Source organism: Hemiscyllium ocellatum, chromosome 4, assembly GCF_020745735.1.
Source record: "Hemiscyllium ocellatum isolate sHemOce1 chromosome 4, sHemOce1.pat.X.cur, whole genome shotgun sequence".
Lineage (NCBI taxonomy): Eukaryota > Metazoa > Chordata > Chondrichthyes > Orectolobiformes > Hemiscylliidae > Hemiscyllium > Hemiscyllium ocellatum.
The window spans coordinates 105,900,020-105,922,904 of NC_083404.1; the positions used below are offsets into that span (position 1 = coordinate 105,900,020).

The 22,885-nt window shown below is 40.3% G+C and overlaps 1 protein-coding gene across 3 annotated transcripts in view; it reads right to left on the reverse strand.

Annotated features, from left to right (window-relative positions):
* Positions 1–22,885, reverse strand: part of nbeal2 (neurobeachin-like 2) — a 246,023-nt gene that overhangs the window by 12,547 nt on the left and 210,591 nt on the right. For all 3 annotated transcript variants that reach the window (XM_060823728.1, XM_060823731.1, XM_060823729.1), the window contains exons 44-51: positions 21,562–21,679; positions 20,669–20,766; positions 18,274–18,387; positions 15,087–15,167; positions 12,783–12,892; positions 11,413–11,585; positions 7,186–7,280; positions 3,194–3,310 (exon numbers count right to left, since the gene is read on the reverse strand). In XM_060823728.1, the coding sequence (XP_060679711.1) occupies positions 3,194–3,310; positions 7,186–7,280; positions 11,413–11,585; positions 12,783–12,892; positions 15,087–15,167; positions 18,274–18,387; positions 20,669–20,766; positions 21,562–21,679 (906 nt within the window). The remainder of the gene's footprint in view (positions 1–3,193; positions 3,311–7,185; positions 7,281–11,412; positions 11,586–12,782; positions 12,893–15,086; positions 15,168–18,273; positions 18,388–20,668; positions 20,767–21,561; positions 21,680–22,885) is intronic.

Here is a 22,885-nt window from a genome sequence, read left to right on the forward strand (position 1 = left end):
CCACGATCAAACCAATACCAGAGCAAAGAGAAAAGCAAGATGCAGCACCAATGCTGCTGTCACTGCTAAGACTCATCCTAAACCGAATATGGAAATTTCTAGTCTCAAGTGGCTAAACAGTTATATCAATCATAGCTTAGTTGGTAGTACTAGTGCCTCTTAAGTCAGAAGGTTTTGGGTACAAATCGCTCTCCATCAATGTCAGCCTAGGGTTTTGAACATAAGCCAGAGTGTGCTGCACCACTGGCAGTGTCACCTTTTGAATGAAGTGTTCAACAGAGCACTGATCTACGACATGATCAATATAGAAGATTCCCTGGCACCAGCTTAAAGAATGGGGGCAATTTTCCTTCTGTATCTATATTTATCCCTTCAATCGACATTATAAAAGCAGATATATTCGCAATTGTCACATTGTTTGTAGGAGCTTGTTGTGCAAACTGTGTTTCAGGTTCCCCTACACTGTAACAGTGATGGCACTGAGCCCCTTAGCAATAACAGGAATGGAATGACAAAGCAGTTCTGTTGTGAAACTACTTTAATTAGACTGAAGTCAGAACAAATCAATTAAACTACTTGTAAACTACAACAACAAGCTCAGTCTAACATGGCCTTTATACTTACTGTATTAGTCCTGGATGGATAAGCATGCCAATTATCTTATTGCTTTTGAACTTCTGTCTCAAGCTTCTCTATTCTTTCTTTAAAAAACTTGTTAACAGGATATGGCATCATTTATTGTCCATCCCTAATTGACCTTGAACTCAATAGTGCGCATGGCCATTTCAGAGCCAACCATATTACTGTGGGCTCAAAGTCACAAGACCAGGCAAGGATGGCATATTTCCTTTCCTGAAGGATATCTGTGAACCAGGTGGACTTTTATGACAGTTGACAATTCTTCTGATTCCAAATTTATTTTTAAATAAATTCTAATTTCACCATTTGCTTTGGTGAAATTTAAATCCATGTCTCCTTAATTTTGTCAGTATTCACATTTGAAAAGGGTAATGTTGGTGCCCTTTTGGAATATGGAGATAGAAGTTACTAGATTAGATGGGATTGCAGTTAATAAAGAGGAAGCTTTAAGCAATTTTGGAAAATCTGAAAATAGATAAGACCTCTGCGCCGGATGGAATTTATCCTCGATTCTCTGGGAAGCTAGGGAGGAGATTGCAGAGCCTTTGGTTTTGATCTTTATGTTATCACTGTCGACAGCAGTAGTGCCAGAAGTCTGGAGGATAGGAAATATTGTTCCCTTGTTTCAGGAGGAGAGTCGGGACAACCCTGGTAATTATAGACCGGTGAGCTTTACATAGGTTGTGGGTAAAGTGTTGGAAAAGGTTATAAGTGATAGGATTTATAATCATCTGGAAAGGAATAATTTGATTAGGGACAGTCAACACTGTTTTGTGAAGGGTAGGTCGTGCATAACTAACCTTATTGAGTTCTTCGAGAAGGTGACAAACAAGGTGGATGAAGGTAAAGCGGTTGATATGGTGTATATGGACTTCAGTAAGGCATTAGATAAGGTTCCACATGGTAGGCTATTGCACAAAATACAGAGTTTCGGGATTGAATGTGATTTAAAGGTTTGGAACAGAAATTGGCTAGCTGAAAGATGACAGAGGGTGATGGTTGATGGGAAATGTTCATCCTGGAGCTCAGTTACCAGTGGTGTGCCACAAGGATCTGTTTTGGGGCCACTGTTGTGTCATATTTATCCTGGATGTGGGCGTAGAAGGATGGGTTAGTAAATTTGCGGATGACACTAAGGTGGAGTTGTGGATAGCGTTGAAGGAGGTTGTCAGTTACAGAGGGACATAGAAAAGATGCAGAGCTGGGATGAGAAGTGACAAATGGAGTTTAATGCGGAAAAAAGTGTTAGGTAGTTCACTTCGGAAGTAGTAACGGGAATGCAGAGTACTGGGCTAGTGGTAAAATTCTTGGCAGTATAGATGAACAGACAGATCTCAATGTCTAGGTGCATAAATCCCTGAAAGTTGCCACCCAGGTTGATTGGCTTGTTAAAAAGGCATATGGTGTGTTAGCATTTATTGGTAGGAGGATTAAGTTTCAGAGCCTCAAGGTCATGCTTCAACTGTACAAGACATTAGTAAGGCCACATCTGGAGTATTGCGTATAGTTCTGGTCACCACATTATAGGAAGGATATGGAAGTTTTGCAAAGGATTCAGAAGCGATTTACTAGGATGTTGCCTGGTATGGAAGGAAAGGCTGAGGGATAGGAGGCTTTTTTCATTGGAGATAAGGTTGAGAGGTGACCTAATCAAGACGTATAAGATAATCAGAGGGTTAGATAGGGTGAACAGTGAGAGCCTTTTTCCTCAGATGGTGATGGCTAGCACAGGTGGACACAGATTTAAACTGAGGGGTGATAGATTTAGGACAGGTATCAGGGGTTGTTTCTTTACTCAGAGTAGTAGGGACATGGAATGGCCTGTCTGCAACAGTAGTAGGCTCGCTGATGTTAAGGGCATTTAAATGGGCAATGGATGTACATATAGTTAACAATGGAACGGTGCAGGTTAGATGGGCATCAGATTAATTTTACAGGTCGGCACAACATCGAGGGCCGAAGGGCATGCATTGCGCTGTAATGTTCTATGATCTATGAATATTGATCTGGGATGCCAGTCCAGTGACGTTACTTGTATGACACTGCCTCAACCACCAGAAGGAGCAGCACTCCAAAGGCTTCTAAATAAACCTGTTGGACTATAGCCTAGTGTGAGAGATTTTTAATATTGTCCTTCTCTATTTGGTTTTGGATTTTCTCTACGATATGGATTTGTTCAGTTGGGTGACTTTTATCCGCACTCTTATCCAATGAACTCATCTCTTTGTGCAATCATATATTCCCATAGTCATAGTGCCCCAAGGATACTTTTCTTAATCAACCAGTTAGAAATTACATGAACATGCTAAACATGTTTTCCTGCAATCATTCTTCTGCTTTCATCTCTATTTCAAGGTTACTATCACTGCTATTGTTATTTTCACAAGCTTCAATTTTCCTGCCTTCAACCAACACAAACCTCGTCCATGGTCTCAGCCTGTAGGTGTTGGCAGCAGACTGCTCCTGCTCAGCTTAACATCAGAAATACTACATTACAGCAACCCAATTAATAATCCTCCCCTACTCCCAATCAGCCACACTGTGGAAGATTCACCTTAGACCCTGATACTGCCATGTCAAGCTCAGTACTGATGGCCACACACGTGACTGTGTCGTCATGTCCGTAGAGGACCTGCACTGGCTTCTGAGCCAGACCACAAGCAAATCCACCCTGAAAGAAAAAAAACACAAAAGATGAATGAATGGGAGCACTTCAGGAACAAACAATAATTCATTTCTTAAACTGTTTCGACCCACTAGACGATTTACTTTAGCCATGGCTCAACAGCTGTACTCTCATTTTGATTCAGAAAGTAAAGGGTTCTAGTCACATGTATGATACTTAAGGATAAAAGAACCTGACAGTCCAGTCCAGCATGATATATGCTGCAGTCTTTCAGATAAGACGTCAAACCGATACCTTGCTTCCATCTCAGGTTATATAAAAATCCCTTGACACAACTTTGAGGAAAGGCTGTGTCGTGATCAACATCCCTTAAGCAACATATCATTCAGGAATATTTGCATCTCAGGCCCTAATATTGTATTGTTAGGCTGAAAGTACCTAATGGGTTCTTTAAGGGCCGATTAAAATGTTTACAAGACGACAAACACACTTCAAAAGAATGCAGGCATGGACTATTTTCTAAACAGTGAGAAAATTCATAAAGCCAAAGGACAAAGGGATCTAAGAGTGCTAGTCCAAGATTCTCTAAAGGTTGACTTGCAGGTTGAGTCCGTGGTTAAGACAGCAAATGTAATGTTGTCATTTATCTCAAGAGGGTTGGAATGTAAAAGCAGTGATGTGCTACTGAGACTATATAAAGCTCTGGTTAGGCCCCATTTAGAATACTGTGTACAGGAAGGACATACTAGCATTGGAGTGTGTCCAGTGGAGATTCACGTGTATGATGCCTGGAATGGTAGGCCTAACATACGAAGAATGGCTGAGGATCCTGGGACTGTATTCATTTGAGTTTAGAAAGTTAAGAGGAGATCTAACAGAAACTTACAAGATAATGCATGGCTTAGAACGGGTGGACGTTGGGAATTTGTTTCTGTCAGGCGGGGATACCAGGACCCGTGGGCACAGCCTTAGAACTAGAGAGGATCAATTTAAAACGGAACGGAACGGAAATGAGGAGACTTTTTTTTTAGACTTACAGTGTGGAAACAGGCCCTTCGGCCCAACAAGTCCACACCGACCCGCCGAAGCGAAACCCACCCATACCCCTACATTTACCTCTTACCTAACACTACGGGCAATTTAGCATGGCCAATTCACCTGACCCGCACATCTTTGGACTGTGGGAGGAAACCGGAGCACCCGGAGGAAACCCACACAGACACGGGGAGAACGTGCAAACTCCACACAGTCAGTCGCCTGAGTCGGGAATTGAACCCGGGTCTCAGGCGCTGTGAGGCAGCAGTGCTAACCACTGTGCCACCGTGCCGCCCACCACGGGGCTGGAGAGTGGTGGGCCTCTCTTCAGCTGGAGAGTGGTGGGCCTGTGGAATTCATTGCCATGTAGTGCAGTCGAGGCCGGGACATTAAGTGTCTTCAAGGCAGAGATTGACAAATTCTTAATCTCGCAAGGAATTAAGGGATCTGGGGAGAGTGTGATCAAATGGCATTGAAATGTCCATGAGCCATAATTGAATAGCAGAGTGGACTCAATGGGCCAAATGGCCTTAATTCCACTCCTATGTCTTATGGTCTAACATATAGTTAATTAATTGGGTTAAATTACTGAGATAAATGTTAAACAATGAGTCTCACACTGCCTTCCTGGTTCATTGGGGACTTTGGTAACGACAGCACTTGGAGCTCGACCTCAGATTCCATGAGCCAGGTCTCACGAATCCAAGCCCAGTGGTGGATGCCCAATGAATGGGGCAAAGATCCCAATATTAATCCTAATTTGCATCTCATGTAACATGCCGTATCACTATTTACAGTACTTTCAGCACTTTTCCACACATTATTTTATGCAGAAACAAGTTGAAAAACATCTCCTGTTGGTTCCTCATTAACCACACAATATGCTGTCTTCCACCCAGAGAAAGCCATGCAGTTACTTCCAAGCCAAAACAGATTGTTTTTAAACCAGGCCTGCTTTCCAAGTAGTCTTCCACTTTCTTCAATTGCTCATTGTCATGTCCAATTAACCCTTAATGATTTACTCATAACAATCTAGTTTGGAGGTATTAATTTTAAGTCCAACATTACAACAGTAGATTTTTTTTTTTTACTCAACCTATCCTGAAATGTTATGGAACAAGGAGACTCTTTTGCTACCTTATGTCTGTTGACTTAAGACCGTTTAAACAATGTGGCATCCAGGCTTTCCTTAAGTGGCTTTAAGGATGTTGGAATACTGACCACTGATTAATTCTTCTAATTCTGCAACTGCTCAAGTCCAATTACTCCACATGGCAACACAAATACATTACATTACCTACAAGGAAATATTACCATGTGACTGCACCAATGAATAAAAGGAGCCCAAAGAAACCAGAAAGTGGTTAGCACTCCTGAAACGTGCAAGTGTTTGAAAAAAAATTGTGTCCTGATCATTATCAAACAGCACTTAGATGCACTGAGAGTATCAAGGGCACCGAAAATATGATTGGGAGGAGACTTTGATGTCCAGTACCAAGAGTGGCTCAGTAGCTAGTACCACTGCTGACTGCACGTGACAAGTCCACAAAGATATTGTTGAGGACTTATAAAGTCAATGGTAGGGCCTTGGAAATGTTGCCAAACAAAGATGCAGTTGCATAGTTCCTTGGAAGTGGAGTGGCAAGTAGATAGGGTGGTGAAGGTGATGTTTGGCATGCTTGCCTTCATTGGTCAGTGCATTAAGTAGAGGAGTTGAGACTTCATGTTGCAGCTGTACATGACATTGGTAAGGTCACTTTTGGAATTCTACGTTCAATTCTGGTTTCCCTGCGAAAGGAAAAGTATTGCTAAACTTGAAAAGGGTTCAGAAAAGATTTTCAAGGATGTGGTTTGTTGAATAGGCTGGAACTGTTTTCCCCTGGAGCGTCAGAGGCTGAGGGGTGACCTTATAGAAGTTTAGAAAATCATAAGGGGTATGGATAGGGTGAATAGCCAAGGTCTTTTTTCCCAGTTCAAACTAGAGAGCATAGGCTAAAGGTGAGAGGGGAAAGATGTAGAAGATGTTAGGGACAACATTTTCTTGCAGAGAATAGTGCATGTTGCCAGAGGAGATGGTAGAGGTGAGTACAACATGAATAGGAAGGGTTGAGCGGGACATGAGCTAATTGCTGGCAAATGGGATGAGATCATTTAAGGATATCTGATCAGTGTGGATGAGATGGACCAAAGGGTCAGGTTCAGTGATGTACAACTCCATGACACACAGACTATGACAAGTAAGTACATTTGAGAATAAGCTACTTGATCTCAATAATCTCGCTGCTACAGATTATTCTGCCCATAAGGATACTGTTAGGAATGAACATTGCTCAGTTCTGGACTGTGAAAACAAAGACCTATCTTCTCATGAAGGATTCCATCCATCATGTTTCACTGTATCATCATAATGCAAAAAACTGGGCATCCTTGTAGTTCTGAGAACCATCCACTGCAGAATGATCAAGCCCCAGTACATGCCTTATTCTACTATCCAAAATTCCAGATTCAATGAGGTGTGGAAAAACTTGCAGAAGAGCAACAGGCATACCTAAAAATAAAGTTTCAAACTAGAAATGTTACAACAAAAGACTAAATACACAATAAACAGTAGAAAAAGCATGCTCTAGATTAATGCTTTAGCTAATGAATTAGAAAAGGATCTGAATTTGCTGGACCTCAATACATTTTTGACTTATCTAAAAGATCTTAAATGAGAGAAATTCCCAGACTGTTACTGGTCACTCCTGTGACATGCCCAAGATGAGATGGGGAAATGAACTGAGAGCCAACTGAAGTCCTATCCTATCACTGTATGGTCATCCCATTCAACACACTTCCACAAATTCATTCTTCTCACTTGTGGTGCACCCCTAAGGGCATCTTACTTGTTGGATGACCTGCCACACTATGCATGTAGTGTCTCTTGATCCAGAGATGAGATAGGTACCGCAATGATCCAAGGCCAGACATGTCACGATATCTAGGGGAAATAAAAGTAATGATTAACAGTGATGGTCGGAAACCTATTGGAATCATTACTCAAGGAAGAACGAACATTTAGAAAAGAAAAATGTACTAACAAATAGTCACCCAGGATCGCAAAACTGAAAATTTCGCTTAACCAACCTTGTTGAATATTTTCAAGTAACAGAGTAAACAAAAGTATGAAGTAGATGCAATTTTACTGGATTTTCAAACGGCCTTCGATTAGTGCCCCATTATAGACTAATGAATAAGGTCAGAGAATGTTGAGTCAGAGGACAAGTAGAAGAATAGAGATACAGGTGGGGAATATAATAAATTATCGGAAGATATTACAAGTTTTCAGAATAGACAGATAATTGCCAAATTTATTACCGATAAAATGTAAAGTACAGGTGCACAATCCTTTATCTGAAATGCTCGGGACCAGCTGGTTTTTGGAATTCAGAATTTTTCGGATTTCAGATTAAGTGACAGCTTGATGGCGAAATTTTAAAGTAACCTTACGGAACAGCAGACTCACTGAGTAAAACAGGCCCGGAGACAGAATTGAGGCCTGTCAGTGCTGGGCTGGGCTACGGCTCCCACACATTGCATCTGAGTGACATGCATCAAGTGGGTGTGGAATTGGGTTAACTGTTTGCATGCCAAAAAACTTGGTTAATGAGAAAAACTTCAAAGAAACCTTCGGATTTCGGAGCTTTTTGGATTTCGGATAAAGGTTTGTCTACCTGTATTATATTTTTCTAAGAAGAATAGGAAAGTGACTTATTACCTTGAACTTGGAAGTTTAGGGTGGAGCAAAAAAAAAGGGATCTTGAAGATCAATCACTAAAATTGTGAGGTGGTTAAAGATATGGAAGTGTTCAATTGGCCACAAACATATTGAATGGTGGGTCAGGCACCAACAGGTTAAATTGCCTACTCTTGTTCCTATTTTACCAAGGCCATAAAAAAAACAATCCAAACACTTAATTTTGCTGACAGAGGGTTGGTAAGAGCAATGAAAAGAAGAGAATTTATGATAAACCTGTATTCAACTTTGGTTATACCACATTTGGAACACTTGATGCAGATCTGATTGCCATATTATAAAGACAACACAAAGATAGTGCAGAGGATACACAGAAGATTTACAAAGGTGAGACCAAAAATGTGTGAATAACCATATCGGGTCAGGATTGACAGGCTGGGCCACATTTCTCTTGAGAAAAGACATCCTGAGGGATGACTTAATACATGCTGCCACTTCCGGGGAAGAGCTTAACTGGATGCCGCTGATACAACATACTCACAGAGAAATTAATGGGAAATTCAGAGGAAACTTCTTCACCAAAAGACTGGTGAAAATAAAAAACTATACAAGGCACTAATTAGACCATTTGGAAAATTTCAGATCCTCCACTTTCCTGCCTTTTCCCTTTACCATCAATTCCAGTACTGATTAAAAATCTGTCCAAAATAGTCTTGAAAACACTTAACAACTCAGCCTTGACAGCCTTCTGTAGTAAAGAATTCCACGGATTCACTATTCCTCCGAGAAGAAATTCCTCTTCATGTTGGTCTTAAATTTGAGATTCCTTATTTTCAGATTATGCCCTCTGGTCCGAGATTTTCCCACAAATGGAAACAACTTTTCCGTATTCACCCCATCAAAACCGTTCAGAAATTTGTATATTTAAATAAGGTTTCCCCTTATTCTTCTAAATGTTAATGAGCACAGATCCAACCTCCTCAATATCTCCTCATAAGACAGTCCCTCCATTCCCAGTAATAATAGTGAACCTGCTTTTGTCTGCCTCCAATACTGGTATATCTTTCCTTAGAGAAGGGGTCCAAAACTATTCACAATATTCCAGTTGTGATCTGATGACTGCCCTGTACAGTTTTAGCAAGATTTGCTTACTTTTATATTCTATTTCATTAAAAATAAAATACAACATCCTAATTACCATCCTTATTACCTGCTGAATTTGTATGATAGCTTTTTGAGATTTATGCTATTATCACGCTGTTGTAGGTCTTTTAGGACATGCAACAGATACAGGTAAAGCTCCCTAGATATAGTGCCTGCACTCCTCAACATACACCCACCATACCTCCACACCCCCTACCTTCTCCAGCCTACTGGCCATGAGACTTCAACTGCAAATCAGTCCCAGCTAACTGTATACAAGTCTAATTTCCTTGATGATTGAAAGAATCCTGGGGATAATCCTCCATCATCAATCTGTTGAAAACCATGCACCAGAAACTTAACTTGACAGGTCATAACTACTAGGCAAAAGTGAGGACTGCAGATGCTGGAAACCAGAGTTTAGATTAGAGTGGTGCTGGAAAAGCATAGCAGGTCAGGCAGCATCCGAGGAGCAGGAAAATCAATGTTTCGGGCAAAAGCCCTTCATCACGAATGGGGGCAGGGAGCCTCCAGGGTTGAGAGTTCGTAATTACTGTAGCTTCATTTCCTGACTCCTCAAAGCTTGTCCATCATTTGCAAGGCATAGGCTAAGAGTGTTGATGGATATTCTCAATTTGTCTGAATGAGGACAACTCCAACAATATTAAAGATAGCTGACAAAGCATCCTGCTTGATTAGCATTCTATCCACTCCAAGATGCACTGTAACCATTTGTCAAGGCTGCTTCAACAGCACTTTCTGAACACGCAATCTTGACAACTTCGAAGAATAAGGGCAGCAATAGAAAGGAAATACCGTCATCTGGAAGTTCCTTTTCAAGTCACTCACCATTCTGAGGCGGAAATGCAATTCTGTTTCTTTATTGTCACTAAGTCAAAATCTTGGAATACCCTTCTTTTTGTATGTGTCTCCAGAGGTTTAAAGGGCACTCAGCATCACCTTCTCAATCAAGTAGGCAATGTACAACCAAGCCGTAATACCCAATCCCATGAAATGATAAACAAACAGAATCTGCTGAGTTAAGTATCAAAGCAGAAAAGTGGAACAACCTACACTCCAGCACTAATCTTTATTGTACCATACAGATGGCACAATACTCTTTACGTATCCAGACTTGGGAAAATATGGTTCTGGGTGACCATTTCTATTTTCTGTTAGCTTCGATGGGCACAGTTATTATGAAGGTGTAAGGAGTACTGCATTTTTAGAATTAGAATCCTACAGTGTGGAAAGAGGCCCTTCGGCCCAACAAGTCCACACTGACCCTCCGAAGAGTAACCTACCCTGACCATTCCCCTATCCTATATTTACCCCAACTAATAACCTACACTATGGGCAATTTAGCATGGCCAATTCATCTGACCTACACATCTTTGGATTGTGGGAGGAAACCCATACAGACATGGAGAGAATGTGCAAACTCCACACAGTCACCCAAGGCTGGATTGGAACCCAGGTCCCAGGCTCTATGAGGCAGCATGTTAACCACGGAGTCACCGTTATGCCCATGAGGAGAGTTGAAAAGCTAGCAAGGACTTAGAGAAGAACACAGAGTACTGGAAAAGTTAAAATGAAAAATTTGTTAGAACAGCTAGCAGTACCCGTGTTGCTATGAGGCAAAAACAAGTTCAAATTCGGCCAGTTTAAATTATGCTCCAAGATACCAAACTCCAATCAAGTCTGAACTTAGTATTTTGACAATATTAAAACCAATGAAATGATCAGATGCTCTGGGGTATAAAACAGGAAAAACATTGAACTGCCAAAAGACCAACAGATGTTGGCTGCTAGTAAGAACTCTCTGAGTGGTACCGATCTAGAGCAGGAGTCTGCACAAAAAAATACAACACTACCCACCTGGACAGCAAATCTACAGAGGAAGATACAAAGAGAAGATTCAACAGCTGGCTGGTTTTGAAATTTGAATTTTTCGGTAAATCTTAATCGTGGGTTTCATCAGACCAGTATTGGAGAGGAGAAGGTAATAGATAGGTTTAGATAAATGAGTTGTAAAAAGTTTTGAGTTAATATTCACTGTTAGACTTTTAAAAAATGTTTTAATTCTTACTTTAAATAGTTGGTTTGGGGTAGTTCTCGGCCTCTCAAATTTTCACAGATTACCACGCAGGGTAAATCTTTTCTGTGTGTGTTACCCCATGTCCTAACATAGTAAAAGTTATCATTACAATGATGAAAACTGGATATTACTGACCTATGTGCCTTATGATATGTCCCGTCACTTTGCCCTTGCTCAGTGATGTAACCCGGAGACTGTTATCCCAGTGACCGCCACTGAAGAGAAGTTTACCGTCAGGGGAAACAACCAGGATCTTTGGTGATAAATTGACTCCAGGAGCAAATGGGCCCGACAAAAAGCGCTGAGACCTGAAGAAATAGTCATAACAGAATGAGTAAAATATGGTAAATTATTTAATGATCTTTAATGTTCTGGAATTGTGAAGACTGGAGACCTTCCATTGTAATTTTCAAGATGATGTCAACTTTCAAGCACAGTATGTATTAAAAGGGACAATACTCTAGGAGATGGTGCAGAAAAAAAGGGACAGCAACTGTAGGGGGCAGTATGTCAAAAGAATAGCGTAATAACTGGGACTAACACTCGAGGTCAGTGACTCTAGGGGACAAAGAACATAGAACAATACAGCGCAGAACAGGCCCTTCGGCCCTCGATGTTGCACCGACCTGTGAGCTATTCTCAGGTCTTCCCCCTATACAATCCCAAAATCATCCATATGCTTATCTAAGGATTGTTTAAATCTCGCTAGTGTGGCTGAGTTGACTACATTAGCAGTAGGGCATTCCACGTCCTTAACACTCTCTGCGTAAAGAACCTGCCTCTGACATCTGTCTTCAATCTATCGCCCCTCAATTTGTAGTTATGCTCCCTTGTACAAGCTGAAGTCACCATCCTAGGAAAAAAAATTGAGCTGTCTACCCTATCTAATCCCCTGCTCATCTTGTATTCTCTATCAAATTCCCTCTTAGCCTTCTTTTTGCCAATGAGAACAGGTTCAAGTCTCTCAGCCTTTCCTCATAAGAACTTCCCTCCAGACCAGGCAACATCCTGGTAAATTAATGTGTTAAAGGGGACAGTAACTCTCAGGGTTAGTTTATTAACGGGTCAGTAACTCTAAGCAACAGTGCAGTAAAGATGTCGATTATTCTCAGTGTCAATGTTTCAAAAGGGATAGCAACTTTAGTGGCCAATGTATTAAAGTGGACAGCAACTCTAAAAGGGACAGTTGTTAAAGGAGACAGTGACTAAGGGACAATATGTGTTAAAGGGGATAGTAGTCTTGGTGTCAGTGTTTTCAAGAAGACAATTGACCTTTTGTTCTAGGGGAAAGTGATCCAGTACTGAGAGAGTTTTTCAAAGAAGGTGGTAACCTTAGATATCATGGTATAAGTATTCCACGTTTAGTTTGAATAGTAATGGAGTTAGTGACTTTAAAACGATCAAACGATCCTTTGAAAGAGTCTTTAAAAGATCACATAAATTCTGAGTCAAGGTGGAATTATTTTGATCATGGAACTAAACAAAATCTTATAAATTGCACTTACTTGGCATTGGAGACATTTTGATCTCGTGTGAAGGTGAAGTAGTTGGAAATGTTTTTGTCATATGGCAGCCAGCCATGAGTTCCTATCAACCCATTCGCACTCACTGTGACCTGGAAGAAACAGAGTGGTGTGTTCACAATCAGGAAGATGATAATCATATCTGAGATAAAAAGTTTGAATATTCCATTTCACAACCACAGCTGACCATTATTACAGAGACCAAAGGCCCACTAGTCGAGTATGTGGATAATTGTAATCAGCCAAGTGGTTTACTTCAATGTTGTACATCGATTCTTCCACCTTTCATTTTGGCTTATTCCTCTGAGTAATTGACAAGATCACTCAATGAGGTGCTTTTTTTTAAAAAAAATGTAGATTGAACGCGATGATGTTATGGAGTCATGATTGCTCTTTTATCTAAAAACCTCTGGCCTGAGCAGGGAAGCTACTACGATACTTTCACCAAATGAAGTGAGTGGGAAGATGACCCAGGATTACTATTTAATAACTGTCAGCTTGTTAAACTGGTTCAGAATCAGACTTCTGCCACTCATGAGAGGAAGTCCCATCTCCAATTACACGTGGCCAACGTGGGACTGCAAACATTCTCTAAAGAGGGGGAGTCAGAAAGCTGGAGGATTCATCAACGCCAGTCAGCACAGACTCACATGTTTGGTGGTGGTGGGGGGGGTGTGTGGTGGTGAAGGCTGTGTGTTGTGGCGATGAGGTAGGATGTCTCCATTTGGAAGAGGGTGTCCAAAGAGGAGGGAACCACTCAGCCCACAGAATGATCAGCAGGTTTATTACATAGCACAGTCACCTCCCACCACTAAGAGTGGTGAACCCAATTGGTCAGAGGCAGGGCTGGTAAAATACAAGCTAAAGACCTGCATTACATGTCAACCATCCTCTGGACATGAATTGGGGTGAGGGTGAGTTGGGCACGTACATAACATTCCATGTTTTATTTCAAATTTGCTTCAGTTAGTGAAAAACGGGCTGCAAAGTGCGTTGGCATAAAAATAAGTTATAAAAGACATGATAATAAATACAAGCTCTACCTTCCTTATTGAAACTCACAAAGTTTCGAGGTCAGATGGGAAGAATCTCTGAACTGATTGGTGCCGATTTGGGCAATCCTGAATCTAGTGGTCACTTTGATTTATCCGGTTTCCCTCATTCTATTTCTTCAGAAAAGCATTGACCTGGGATTAGTTTGAATGCAGTTTTGGGTATGTTGACTCAGATCTTCCAATTGGAAGAACATCGTTGGAGCAAGATACCCCGAATGATAGAGTATGTAACTTGCATGGAAAGTCTAAACTTCTGATGGGCAATTACCCTGCATCTATAAGCTTCACTACAGCCCTGAGGTAGAGTCACAGACTTCAGAGAGCGCATTCTGACTGATTTACTTCAATTTGTATCTAAGAAAAAGGGGAAAAACAAATTCTAAACCTTTTTTTGTCCTGGGTAACATTAAAACCAAACCCCCAAAACTCGATTTGCCCTCTCAATACCTGATGTAAGCTGACCTGAACCCCCCTCGCAAACATGATGCCTTACCTAGCCTGATAACCTCTGACTCAACTGCTGACCTCAATCAAACCCAATGCTACTCAGACTCCATCACCAATCCACCCTACCGTCCTGCACTACTCATCTGTCACCTTCTCCCACCATCCACTAAACCTACACACTTACATTCTCTAAAGTCACATTTCTCAGAAGGCCAAGGTAAGTAAAAAGAGCAAAGTGGCAATCTGACTGTGATTTCCACTCCCCAGAAGTTTCAGTTATATATTTCTTTAGTCATATTATAGCCATACTGTTACTTTAAGCACTTTTATTTACTCGTGGGACATGTGCATCACTTGATGGCCAGCATTTTTTGCCTGTCCCTAGCTGTTCTAGAACTGGGTGGCTTGCTAAGCCATATTAAAGGGCAGTTGAGAGTCAACTGCATTGCCATGGGTCTGGGGTGACATGTAGGCCAGACTAGGAGAGGATGGCAGAGTTCCTTCCCAGATAATTTTCTTCTCTAACAATTGTCCATGGTTTCACAGTCAGCAGCAGATTCTTAATTCAAGATTTTAAAAAATTTAATTCAAATTCCCATCATCTGCCATGGCAGGATTTGAACCTGGGACCCCAGAACATTAGCTGAGTTTCTGGATTAATAGTGTAGTGATAGTATCACCATGTCATCACCTCCCCATTGTGATTGTTTGCGCATGGATTGGACTTCTTTCTCCACAAAAGAGAAACTGATGATTTTGATGTTTTTTGACATTGTCTACTCACCAGAACATATGGAGTTAAATAAGAGTACGCTTGGTTTGTTGGCACCAAGGCCTGCACTAATGGAATATCATCACTGATGCCCTGAAAGACAGATAATGTTATGAAATCATTTCTACATTCTCTATTAATACATCATATTGGAGAGGCATGAACAACCAAAGACCGTGTTCTGTCCTTGAAGATTCTTTTGTAAATTACATTAAGCATTTCTACTCTTTCCTCATACTGAAGACATTTTCTCAACTCAAGGACAACACAGGAGCAGGAGCAGGAGCAGAGTACCTGGGCCTCAACATCTCCCATGTGTTGGGCAGATTGATTATAAAAATCTTGTTTCTTTCAATTCTTCAAAAGTCCTATTTATTAATGCTTTTCAAAATATTAAGGAAAAGTAGACCATTCAGTCCCTGAATGGCTATTTGTATCTTAACCTATTATCTTTTGTTAGCCACACATAATAAAAACATATTTAATCTATTGAAGTTGACAAGGCACTGACACCGAATGAGATGTATACAAGGATTTTGAAGGAGGTGAGGATAGAAATTACAAGGACACTGGCTGTAATCTTTTAGTCTTCTGTGGGCCCAGGGGCAGTGCCAGAAGTCTGGAGAATTACAAACAATACAGCTTTAATAAAGAAGGTGGAATTTTTTTAAACAGGTAACAAAAAGGGCCAATGAGGGTTAAATTGTTGGTGTGGTTTACATGGATTTCAGGACGTAGTTTGGTGCAGTGCCACAACAGACTGGTGGAAAGTTATAGGTCCTGGTATAAAATGGAGCAGAGTACATACAAAATCAGCTGAGTGATTGGAAAGGCTTATTTCAGGCTGATGGACGACGGTCAGTATTGGCGCCCTTGCTTTTCCCAATATATATTAATGATCTGTATCTGGGTGTGCAGGGGACAATTTCAAAGTTTGCAGTTGGCATTAAATTTGGAAGAACTGTAATCTGTGAAGAGGGTTGTGCAGATTTTGACAAGTTGCTGGAGTGGGAAGATAGGTGGCGAATGAGGTTCAATGCAAAGAAGTATGAAGTGACGCATTTTGCTAGAGAGAATATTTAAAGACCTAAGAAAATAGGAATACAATTCTAAAGGGGGCTCAGGACCAGAGGAATCTAGGTATGTACGTGCACAGATCATTGAAGGTGGTAGGACAGATGAAAAGAGCAGTTAATAAAGCAAAGTGTTCTTGACTTTATTGATAGAGGTGGACTGCAAGAGCAAGGAACTCATTTTTAACTTGTACAAGATACTCAGATGGAATATAGTGTAACAGTGTGGACATCACTTTATGGGATAGATGTAAATACACTGGATAGAGTAAAGAAGAGATTTAAGAATGATTCTAGAAATGAGAAACTTTAGTTATAGGATAGATTGATGAAGTTGGGACTGTTCTTCTTGGAGAGAAGGCGGTTGAGATGAAATTTGTTCGAGGTTTTCAAAATCATGAATGGGTTGGATAGAGTGGAAAGGGAGAAGCGGTTTCAGCTTGTCAAAGAAAAAAAAAATGAGTAAAAGGGTAGAGATTTAAAATGATGTACAAATGAAGCAAAGGTAATATGAGAAAACATGTTTTCACACAGGGAGCAGTTAGAGTACAGAATGCACTGCCTGGAAATATGGTGGGGGCAGGTTCAATTGAGGCATTCAAGACAGCATTGGATGGTCATTTGGACAGAAGTAGTGTGCAGATTTATGGAGAAAAGGTAAGAAATTGGTAGTAGGTAACAGGCGAAGGCAAAATGCAGCAAGTAGCCTCCTCCTATACTGTAACAATCCTGTGATTCTGTCAGTCTCAATCTTATAAGAGTCATTTGTCTAGCATTCACAACTTTTTCGGAGGAATGAGTTTCTGATCTTGATTAACCTCAGCATGAAAAAAAGTTTCCAAATTTACTATAAATTATTCAGACACTGTCATTTTCCTTTGATGATCACTTTCTATCCTGATCTCTTTTGATCATCAGTAAAACTCCCACAGTTACACTGTTCAAAATGTTTTTTTATAAGTTTGCTTACTGGTCGATACCAATTACTGAACATCTTTCAGCTCTCTAAAACACAAGAGTATCTAAATCAAGCAGTACTGAAGGGGTGTTGCATTTTGCCATATTTTGGCAGACTTTAAACCACACAAGACCGAATGTGTCTTCCTCAGTGATCATTTATTTAAGATCCTCAGGCACCTATTATAGAAAAGTATTCTCTCAGTGACTTGGATGAAACTTATCCCTTAATCACATTCCGAAGCTCATTCTCTGGTTATTATTTCAGTGCTGAATGTGGGAGTCTTGCTGTAGTATTTCACTAAAACAGTGATTCGATGTCAATTGCTCTTCAATGGCTTTGAAACAGTTTGACATATTCTGATGTATTAATATAGTGCGTTTCACAACAAATCTTCCTTTTCACATCACTGAAGAAAATTTGGCCTTATTTATGGCTGAAAAACAAAATACAAAAGGTAGAAGCAAGTACAGTTCCTCAATTGGAAAATCCTAATGAATGACATTTCACAGCATTTATTAACTTTAAACTTAAAGTCTTAAACCATTGAGCATGTGTGAGGAGGAGTAAGGAAAAGTGCAGAATAAATTTCCCTCAAAGAATTCAGGATTAAAGGACTTCAGTTACTTGGAGACGGTAGGAATGCTGAAGTTGCTCGCTTCAGAGCGGAAGGAAAGATTGAATACAGGTTTTAAAGTTCTGCTGGATCTTGAAGAAAATACTTTGTAGGAGAGTGATTACAATGTGAACTTGTATTCCATTTATTCATTGACAGGAATGGAAATGGATAGCAAATCGATGGCGCGAAATGTCACTCAGTAGGTCCGTCCAAAAGAGGAAATATCATTTTGCCCCTACCTGCTCGAGCATCATAGCAAGCATTTATTGAGCATCACTAGGGGGAAGTGAAATATATAAATAAATCAAAAAATAATAGAATGACACATTGATGGGGTTAATTGAAGTATGGTTGTAGAAGGTTCTTATGGGGTATGAGCTTCAGCATTGACCAGTTGGGTTGAATGGTCTGTTTCTATGTTGTAAAGTTGATGAAATAAATAGTTTGTGGTAGCAATGATGTTGGGGGTGGGATGGGGTTGGTTGGTTGGGGAGAAGGAGAGAATACCTTGACCTCTGCATTGGACAGGTAAACTGGTCAACCATTTACCTCAACAAAGAAGGACTTGAGTTGGCCTAAGTGCTCAAAGACATTTGGTGTGGAATCGAATCGTGCTAAGCGCCTGGCAGCATTCTCTGCACTAAGACGTGGAGGATGTGGCTCCTGAAAGAAAGAAAAATCACACACAGAGGAGTTAGTATGTTACATTGTTAAGGATGAGAATCGTTCCCCCCCCACAACTTTCTTCACTCCTACTAGGATGAGAGAATTGTCCTGGAAGTAGAAAGCATCATCATTACCTCTGGAATTCAGAATAGTGAAAAGTGATCTCACTGAGTTTAACATAGAGGCATTGACAGGGTGGGTGCTGACCTTGGATCTGGAATGGATCAAATATCCATACTAAGGAATTGGCCTGTTAAACCTGAATTGAGGAGAAATCTGATTACTCAGACTCTTCTGATTCTTTACAGTTCTCTAGAGGTCTGTTACATTCAGTACTGAAATCCATTTTGAATATGAAGGAAATCAATAATTCTGGATATAGGACAGGAAAACTGAGTTCATACAGAAATTCAGCCATGATTTAACTGAATGGTCGAGCAGGCTCAAGTCGTCATATGGCTTATTCCTGCTCCTGTTTCTTATAACTTCTGCTGAAGGAATTGATTTGCACCACAGAATAGATAATTCCAAACATTCTGAAAAAATTGAGAGAAAAAAAACTTTCTCCTGAGCTTAGTCCTGACTGGCCAATTCCTTTTCCCAAGACGATGGCCTTGGTTCTAGGGTCTAGCCAGGGGAAACAGACTCTGAAGTATGTGCTACCTTTCCCAAGTGACCATTCATCAAGTGTCAGATTTCACAGCCATTTTCACTCTTGGACACAAACTATATACACACAGACACACACTTTGCAGTAAGAATCATGGGATGATGTGAGTTAAGAATGCAGCCAAACTGCATAACTGGTGATAACATGTGAGTCAAATCCCAAGAAACAATTAATTCAACGGCAAATCTGTTTAAGTAGAAATGAGAGTAGGGATATTAAGAACAATATATTAGGATAACTTTGTCTCCTCCCAGAGGTTGGGGATGTTGCTTTGCTTGCCAAAGTTAAGCAGTGAACAGATAAACTTACATGGAACTAAACTAATGATGGACTTTATAGTCTGAACTCAAGTTCAAATTCAAGGCATTTTATGATGATGAAGAGGCAGGAGCAGAAGTAACCCATCGAATCCACTTTGGCTTTTAACAAGATCATAGCTGACTTGATAATCCTCAACTGCTGAAAATGTGTTGCTGGAAAAGCACAGCAGGTCAGGCAGCATCCAAGGAGCAGGAGAGTTGACCTCTCAGGCATGAGCCCTTCTTCCTGAAGAAGGGCTCATGCCCAAACCGCCGACTCTTCTCCTTGGATGCTGCCTGACCTGCTGCGCTTTTCCAGCAACACATTTTCAGCTCTGATCTCCAGCATCTGCAGTCATCACTTTTTCCTTTGATAATCTTCAAATCCACTTTCCTGCATTTTCCCCATAATCCTTGGTTCCCTTACTAATCAAAGATCTGTCCCGCTCAGCCTTGAATATACTTAATGATCCAACCACTGCAACCCTCAGGTTGAGTGTCTAGGCCAATACATTGCCCTATGAAGTTGGTCATGGGTCATCTTTCTGCAGGATGGAAGCCTTTGACCTTCAGAGGACAGTTATACAAGCCACATTGACATGGAGTCACTCAGACTAATCAGTACAACAATCCAATAGCTTTACATTCATTTTTACTGCCAGCTATTTTACTTCCAGAATTTTAATAAATTTCATCAGTAAAAATATGTTTATTGTTTGATCATTATTATTCAGTGAGATTTGTACTTAAAATGTCTAGATTCCTAGTCCAGTGGCATAACCATGATCACAGTTCAATAGCTAGGTGAATATTTAAAAATAAGATGACCACTGTTTTGCAAATTCAAAGATAGTTTGAGTTCTCCAAATCATAAAGACCAAGAAAGTTCAAGGTTTGATCAAACCTAACAGGGCTCTTGACCACAACTTCTGCTGAAAACTGAGAGGTTATTTGGTGAGTACAGGGCTGGTGTGACATGGTTGACTAGCCTTCCGTTTACAGACTCAAACAAGTGTCACAAATGAGAGGTATTGGGAGTTTGGAAGGACAAATTGCTTGAAATGAAATGAGACAACCATAAATCAAGAAATAAGGAGCATTAGTTGGAAAAGTAAAGGTATAAGGCAGAAAATAATTTGAAGTGAGCAGTTGAAATGATGAGAAGCTAACAGCACAGTACGCTATGGAACAAGTGTAGGTAAGTAGGATAGTGTAGCTTGGTGTTTGTTGGTCAGCATTGATATGGTGTGCCCAAGGGCCTGTTTCAATGCTGCATGACTGTGACTGTGAAAGTAATTTAACTTCATACCTTCAGAAGTTGGCATGGAGTTTGCCCAAAATTACTGATGATTCCTTCTAAAGCTTTCCTTCCAGTTTCATCAGCAATTGCATCCAGATCTACTGCACCTATACAGCAAGAAATGAATTAATGTTGAAAGCAACATTGAATGATACAACCCCAAATCTACAAAACCACAGGGGCAAAACGTAATTGAGAAATGTAGCTGAAGTGTTTCTGTCCGAATGTCAGAAGGCCATCATTGAGAATTGATGATTAAAGAGTTAAAGTTGCAGATTTTGGGTTGGATTTTACATCAGCAATATGGGCAGATTGTCTCACAAGAAGAAACATTCTTCCATGTGTATCCAGTCTGGACTCCTCATGATTCTATGCAGTTCAATCAAGTTCACATTTTTCCATATTATACTTGATCCACCAGGTCTTTTTTCAGTTTAACCCTCTGAAATGTTTGTCACTGTATTCTATTGACCTATCCGTTAACCTAATTTGGCATTTCCCTTTAGAATGTACTTTATTCATTGATTCCTGTGAACTATTTTCACCCTCTAGAAGACAGGCAGAAGCAAATTAAATAGTAATTTTCAAAAGAGCATTGGATACATAATAAAGAATATTGAAGACAGATAGCTGTTTCTAACAGTATAGTTGCAATGACTCAAGAATCTGTCATTTCTGTATGAGTTTACAATTCAATTTCAATCAATTCCAGTTCAATTTTGTTTTCACAATCTATCAAAACTTCCAATTATTTCACTTCCTTCTAACTAATCCAAATCGTGACAGGTTCAAAGTAAACCCCAAAAATTACAAGCTTCTACCAAGTATCTTCTGATTTTGCAAGAAACCTCTTTTTCTCAACTTAAAGCTTAGACCGCATTATACTCGCACAGTTGGCATACCCTCATATGTGCAGTAATAAAAGACATTCAATGCCTCAACAGCTGCAGGGCCCCTTTGCTTGTAGCCAAAAATCAGGTCGATCCAATTATGGAGGTTTGTAGAGACATGTTCTGACTCCTGAATGACAGGAAAATAAAATGTAGACATTAAATAATTACAGACTAACGAAGAAGACACAGTGAAACAGAAGTACCGGAATGGACTGGATCAATAGGCTTACCATTATCGTATAGACAATAAGCATAGATCAGAGAACCAACAGAATTAACAGCAGGGAAGGGTGAAATCTAAAGCAGTGGTCAGATTACTGATGTATATATACAAAATCTTCAGAAAATAAAAATATACGAAATAGGAGCAGCAGGAGTAGGTCTCGCAACTCCATTATTTAGTAAGACCATGACAATCTTAACTCCACTGTCTCACGGATCCTCATATTCTTTCATTCTCTGAAGGTGAAGAAAGATCTATTGATCTCTTCTTCAATACAGTCAATGTGAACACTCACAGCTCTTTGTATTGAGAATTCCAAAGATTTCCTTGGAGGAAGGAAATTTCTCCGAGTCTCAGTCTGAAGGGGCCTGAAACACTGGAGTCTAGTTATCGACTCTCAGGGAGGGGAAACAGCTTCTCAGTGTCTACTCTGTCAAGCCCATGTAGAATTTTGTGCGTTTCAATGAGATCACCTCGCATTCTTCGAAACGGAGTAGATAGGCATATTCTATTTAATTACACCCAGTCAGTTCAATAGGAGTGAGATAGAAGCTAGAATCTAATTCAGTGCTTTAACATTTATTCATAGAACAATGGTAACTGGGTAACACATGAAATTTAATCAGCAACTTGGAGACTCAAAATAGTGAACATTAGGAAAAATTCAGGAGGGTGAAATGAATCACAAAAAGGGTTACACTAGTTTTCATTTATCATTTTTAAAAAATTAATTTGTGGGTTGTGGGCATCGCTGGCTGGGCAGCATTTATTGCCCGTCCATAGTTGCTCTTGAGAAGATGGTGCCTTCTCAAAATGCTGCAGTCCACCTGTTGTGGGGTGACCCACAATGCCATTGGGAGGCGGGGGGTGGGGAAAGAGGGGAATTCAGTTACCAGGAATTAACACTACACAAACCTCCAGTTGAAGACGAAAATGGGAATTGGGAACACCCAAGAGTTCTCTGCAAGACCAGAACTCAAAACACAGAGTTTACGTCTCTCATGTCCAATTTTACTGTAGGACATATGTCAAGAAAAAAAAAAGTTGGTGGCCAGAGTGCAAAGATGGACCGAGATTAAAACAATAGAGATTCATGATAGAAAAAAAATG